Here is a 6,000-nt window from a genome sequence, read left to right as displayed (position 1 = left end):
ATCCAGAACCTACAATTTAAAAAGTGAGAGAATGCAATAAAACAAGTGATCACCAACATTTTCTTCATAATTGTTATAACAGAGCAGTTAACCCGCGCGCACGAGACTCACACACAATTTATCCTAGAGTCGTCAACATCTGAAAAGGCTTGGGATAGAGCAGCGGCGTTCCCTCAGCGTCTGAAAACTGAGCTGACAGTGTTGATGCGTCTTCCCAATGAGAAGCCTGCTGAGGAGTAATTACTGTAATTCTAAAATGCTCGCTGGAGTGTTTGAAATGGAAGAGATGACTTGGAAGCAGGTGCTGCACTCACAAAGCCAGGGGATGACATGAGATGACACGACGCTGCTCTGGAAAACACAGATTTTTTGTGAACTGAGCCGAATTTTACAGCAGTATTCCTCTCAGTATCCCCCCCCCCTCTCTCTCTCTCTCTCACTTTGGCAACAGTTACATTGCAGGCATAAGGGGAAAACGGCCTTCATGCTCTCGTCTGTGGCTCGGGGAGGTGGGAGGAGGAGTGGGTCGGGCCCCCCTCAAGATGTCTGACATGTTTCTGCAGGACCGCAGGCCACTGGCTGGCATGCAGTGCAGGCTTGTGGCAGGGCTGTTTGTCTGAGTGATGCTGGCATGGCCTCTTCCCCCCCCCCCCCTGCTGCATCTGGTCCCCATTAGCCGAGCCGAGAGTATAAAGCAGAGAGCTGACAGGGGCTGGGAAACACTAGAGTTCCTGCCTGGATCATGGGGCTTACTGTCTGGCTGTGCGTGCTGTGCCTGCAGGCGAGCTTGCTGTCGCATGCCCTCGACTGCTCGGGGACTCAAAGGGAGGTGTGTGTCAGCGGACATGCCACAGACACACAGGTAAGGACACACATTACGTCTCCATATTTCATCTTGTCATGTCTGCTTAGTGGACGAGCTGTTGATCCCTGGCCTGGGTGTTCTAGATGTGGAGTACTTAAACTTAGAGCCACTTACTGTAATAGCAATAAAAAATGCGGTTACATCTGCAATATTATGACTTATTCTGATGTTTCTGTTTCAAACCCTTAACTACGATAATAAAAACTTAAAGTGGATATTTTTGTTGACTACAAGCTTTAACAACTAATGAGCCCAGATTTTATGTGATAAATCATTCAGGAGTCAGTCAGCAGGATAAACTCATAGTTGGTACATTCTGGTTTATGTTAGTGCTAATTCTTGCTTGGAGTGGACGTGGTGATGTGTTTGTACAGGAGCTCATGCAGAGGCCTCACAGGAATGTAAATGTCCTCCGAGGGTGCCATGACGATAACAGCGGTCAGGAGTATTTCAGGCTGGTGGATCACGTGTACAGGCTGACTGGAACTGAACCGAGAGACCTGTGGAGACGTGGAATTCTCTGTGGGGACAGACACAAAGTCTCATTGTAATGGGTTTTGCAGCCATAATGCCACTGTAACCAAAAATACACACCGACTGTGGAACAAAATCCTTCAAGCTGCTTCTCCACTTTTCATGTGGCTGCCCGGTTGTTATACTTTTAAACTTGCGGCCAACATTTCTTTCTGTGGACAGTTTGTGTTCTGTCCAAAGCAATCGCCCTCATTTGGATGACGGATTCAACAGCTCCAGGGGCCGAGTCGAGGAGATTCACTCACACATCAAAGAGCTTCATTTAGGGAATTCTGTTCCATCTGAGGCCATTTTGTGCCACATATGTCTTTATGTGCTGCAATTATTTGTCATATAATTACATCATGCCCAATGAGACGCTTCAGATGTGGTGGAAATTTGATACCCGGCGACTTTTCAGAGTTCTAAAGTCGGCGTGTTTGGTTTGGTTTACTTGTGTGTGTCTTTTCTAAAAGGGTCAACTGGTTTATAAGAAAACATTCAATTAGTTATTTATGAGACTTGTCAAGAAATAATGCCTGTAACAGCAAAAAACAAAATGAACTATGGCAGGGGTTGATTAGGGCTGAACACACACACACACACACACACACACACACACACACACACACACACACACACACACAGGCGGTTGTTTTTCAGTGCAGCAGTCATTTTGAGAAAAGGAAAAAATGGCCTGAAAGGGAATTGAATATTGATATTTATTTCCCACGCCGGATGGAAACCAAAGAGGAATTCACAAAAACTAACGGAGCCTCGTTTCCAATCTCTGTGCCAGCAATGCACTCAGGCAAAGCACAGTCGGCTTTTAGACGATCAGATTAGATCAGATAGACTTTATTGATCTAACCCGGGAAATTCTCCTCACTGTAAGCAACGATGGAGCCCTGTGACCTGAATTATAGCGACAGTGTGAGAATTTGTTTTGCATTATTTGACTCATAATTCAATCTGATACAATGAAGGAGACAATTTGGCTGTTTAAGCATGATTGTTGACCTCATCTACCTCTTCCTCTTCTCAGTATGACGATCTGCCCTCAGCTGATATTGCCAGGAATCAAGCACTGGTATGTACTTAACCACAAGCCACATTCACACACACTCACCGCAGTGAGTCTTTGTGCCAAACCTCTCAGAGGGGGTCTGAGCCATGCATTACACCAGAATGTGTCATAGGTATGAGACTAGGGCGAAGACGTATGAAGGGATAAAGAGAAACAGCTCCACAAACAACAGAATTATCTGTGTTCATTCATCATGAAATTGGTGCTGTCATAATAATAAACAACAAATGCAGCACGTTGCATTTATCCTTATGTCACACAGATGCCTATTACAGAATACAAACATCACATCCCACTTGCAAAATGCAACATGTAGGTCAATGACAATCACAGTCAACACTTCAGCTGGCATCACAAATGGCTGAGGCGTGATTATTGCCTCGGTTAGGTAACGAGCCAAAGCTGTTACATGTTCACCACAGCTCCTTTATTGGCTGACTGAAGCCCATCGATTCTAACAGCGACAGTGACATTTATCAGCAGATCCCTAACAGCCCCCGCACCCTATCACAACCCAAACGCTGCCTTACGATCTTCTCAAATTGATCTTCTTGATCGATTTGCTCTCCCCAGCCTTTTACTTCTCTTAAATGTATTATATTTTCTCTCTCTCATCCTTTTATTATTGATTATTATTATTTATCTCCTGTATTGTTGTCAGTGAAAGCAAATTGTAGCTGTCGAGGCAGAGTTCAACTCTGTTCCTCCAAGACTTTTTTGGAGATAGTGAGTCAGTTTAGTTCACATTACTACACAGATGTGGAAATGTATGTTCATTTAAAATCATACAAGTTGTTTTGTTGTTTTTTCCCTGCAGAAAAGGTTTGGTAACCACTGTCTTAAGAAATTTCAGGTTGTTCATCATATGTTTTGTAAAAAGATAGTTAAATAAAAGTAAACATTGGCAATATGAACCTGTACTTATTTGCACTAAAACAAAGGGAAAACTTGTCCATTTACACCCAATTATAGGTTATTATGCTATGATTTTACAAATCTGGCCCACTTGAAGCTAAATTGGGTTGAACGTGGCCCTGAACTAAAATGAGTTTGACACCCCTGGTGTAGATGCTGCTCAGACAGAGGAGACAGCTGGAGCGGAGGGGTCACACCCACCTGAGGCACAACAGCCTGCCTGGGTCCATCTCTGTCAGAGGCTTCCCAAACACCCTCATCCAGGTAAGACACACACATACACATACATACAGGGGATCTGGTGTGATGAGAAGTCAAAGTTGTAGGAAGGTTTTGATCGTGTGGGCATGTGTAGATGTTCGATGAAGTAAAATCCTCATGCAGTAGCTGTCATCATCACTGTCCTCTGCTTGGATATGTGTGTGTGTGTGTGTGTGTGTGCGTGTGTTTGATGATGTGTGTGTCTCTGTTTTTTTGAGGCGGACAGAGCAAGAAGACACTTGGCTCAAGCTGGGAATAAGAAAAAGAGCAAGCGTAAATCCCGTGTTGGCTCCTTCTCCCTCCTCAGCAACTACCCGTCCACCCCCCTACAGGTGAGTCTCCATGGCAACCTTACAGCGAAGAAACAGCTGGGACGCAGGGGGCCCAGATGCCGGAGTTAAAAGGCCAATTCACCGGATTTTATTTGATCCATTTAGGCTTTTTTTCCCATGCAACAGAATTGATCATGGCCTCCGTCAGCCTGCACGCCAACAGGCTGTATAAGGACAACCAGGCTGTGTATTTGTGATAAAAATACGTAAACAACTCATCACGGTAAATGTCACAGAGTTATTATTCGGTGAACTCACACTGTGATGGATGGGCCTCTGTACTTCCAGATAACCAGGGCGCGGCGACAGGTGCCGACTGATTCAGCAAAGGGAGGAAGAGGGAAGTCAGGTCGCACTGGAGCTTTTTCCGTCCTAGTGAGTCATCCTGTTTGTGTTTTAATCCCCCTGAAAACACAGATTTCATGAAGTCAAAGACTGAAGGTGTGACTTTACGTGTTTGTCGCCCTGCAGTCAGATTCGAAAACCGAAGCGCAGAACGACAGGCCCAAAAGAGGAGTGCAGAAGAAGAGCGCTGCATGACAATCTTCCCCCATTTTGGACTTGAAAGGGGTTAAGCACCAAGTATAACATGTAAACAAACTGATGATTGGTGCGATTATCGCTCTTTTGGAGTTGGTTTGACTTCACCATTACTGTAAGCTGTTTGAGTACTTTTCATACGCTATTTCAAGTTTCTAATATATACCTGCATGTTATGAAAACACGTCACAAAAGACTTCATAATGATATTCCACTTTTAATGTATTTTATCGCAGATTCCCTATTAAGATTTTTGTTATATTTTTGCAGAAATGTTTCTTTTATAATGTGTTTTTTAACGTGATTTCAATAAAGTTTCAGTGGAGACAGGAGTCTTCAAAGCATCTCTCTGCTCTTTCACTGTCAAATTAGATAACAGCGTTTGCATACGTGTTTGCTGCTGCTTAATCTTGCCTTCACTCTTTCCCAGAATAACACGTCATATTTCACACGCAAAACTGCTCAAAACTGACTCATAAAATTAACTACTTCACCAATTATGGAAGGAGAATTACAGATAGAGTGAATTCCCATACTAATAGACAAAAAAAAGGAGCAGGATAAAAGCAGCCGGGGCCTCTGTTGTAATCCTTTTACAGCCAAGGGCACATAAGAGCTGCAAGAGAGGACAAAATGACATTACAGTCCAGACCGTCTGGATCAGGAGTCAAACTTTGCCTATTTAAAAATCTTGAACTAATTTGGACTAATTTGATCTGGAACGTCTCAGTCTACGGTCTGGACCAGAGGGGACGTTTGAGTGTTTCTGCAGGACACTGACGTCAATGTTTACGCTAAATCAGGCCTCTGCGGGCAGGAGGAGCAGGAAAGAAACAGAGAGGGTGCTGGTTTATGTATTCCCCTTGTAGTGATATGTGGAGGTAACAGAGCTGAAATCACATCTAAAACTGTCTTTCTCAAGCCCACAGAAAATCCAGCGTATGAGGCAACCTGATGAGGAAAATGAGCCTTGGTAAAAAAGGAGGATGACTCATCCTCCGCTCATTTAATCATCAAAGCCCTCAGCTCATGACGTACGAGTGTGATACTCACCGAGCCATTTTTGCAGGTTTACAAGCAGAAAATCACAACAAAATATTGCTTATGACCACTTGGCATTTCCCTGAAGCACATAATTGCTCAGGGAGCCTCAGCGGAGCCGCAAACTCCTGAGTCGGCGATCAGTCACCAGACGACCTGAGTGAGCCGCTCTCGTGTTTCCCACTGTCTTGTCAGAGACACTTTACCCCTGGGTGTTGTTCCCCGGGGCGCTTGGATTTCCATGAAACGGTGACGCTTTGATTAGGAGATCCTTTTATATCTATTCAGCAACACCGAGCGCAGCACACTCCTCACGTCTTAGTCACTGCCAGCAGGATATCACCGACTGGCTGCTTCCTATATAGGACTCATGCATGCGGGGGAAACTCCTCTCTAATGGTATCGGTGATGGACGGTTGCATAGACAGATACACACGAAATAGGAA

The 6,000-nt window shown here is 44.5% G+C and overlaps 1 protein-coding gene across 2 annotated transcripts; it reads left to right on the top strand.

Moving 5' to 3' along the window:
• The first annotated feature begins 708 nt into the window (after positions 1-708).
• Positions 709-4,859, top strand: LOC143006897 (uncharacterized). Of its 2 annotated transcripts, XM_076158242.1 has the most exons (6): positions 709-862; positions 2,424-2,468; positions 3,534-3,644; positions 3,860-3,973; positions 4,262-4,348; positions 4,445-4,859. In XM_076158242.1, exons 1-6 carry the CDS (start codon positions 743-745, stop codon positions 4,511-4,513), a joined length of 546 nt encoding a protein of 181 aa, XP_076014357.1. In that variant the 5' UTR covers positions 709-742; the 3' UTR covers positions 4,514-4,859. The 2 variants fall into 2 exon arrangements, with proteins under 2 accessions (XP_076014357.1, XP_076014358.1); XM_076158243.1 differs by lacking the exon at positions 2,424-2,468.
• Positions 4,860-6,000: the final 1,141 nt, after the last annotated feature.

This window comes from Genypterus blacodes, unplaced genomic scaffold (assembly GCF_046128005.1).
Source record: "Genypterus blacodes isolate CSIRO-AG114 ecotype Tasmania unplaced genomic scaffold, CSIRO-AGI_Gbla_v1 ptg000076l_1, whole genome shotgun sequence".
NCBI lineage: Eukaryota > Metazoa > Chordata > Actinopteri > Ophidiiformes > Ophidiidae > Genypterus > Genypterus blacodes.
This window is presented reverse-complemented; position numbering and strand designations above follow the sequence as displayed.

Excerpts from the sequence above, each read along its gene's own strand:
- LOC143006897 (XM_076158242.1), top strand. The coding sequence starts at position 743 with ATGGGGCTTACTGTCTGGCTGTGCGTGCTGTGCCTGCAGGCGAGCTTG. Across the intron at positions 2,469-3,533 it reads TTGCCAGGAATCAAGCACTG|ATGCTGCTCAGACAGAGGAG; the intron begins GTATGTACTTAA and ends CCCCTGGTGTAG. Across the intron at positions 4,349-4,444 it reads CTGGAGCTTTTTCCGTCCTA|TCAGATTCGAAAACCGAAGC; the intron begins GTGAGTCATCCT and ends GTCGCCCTGCAG.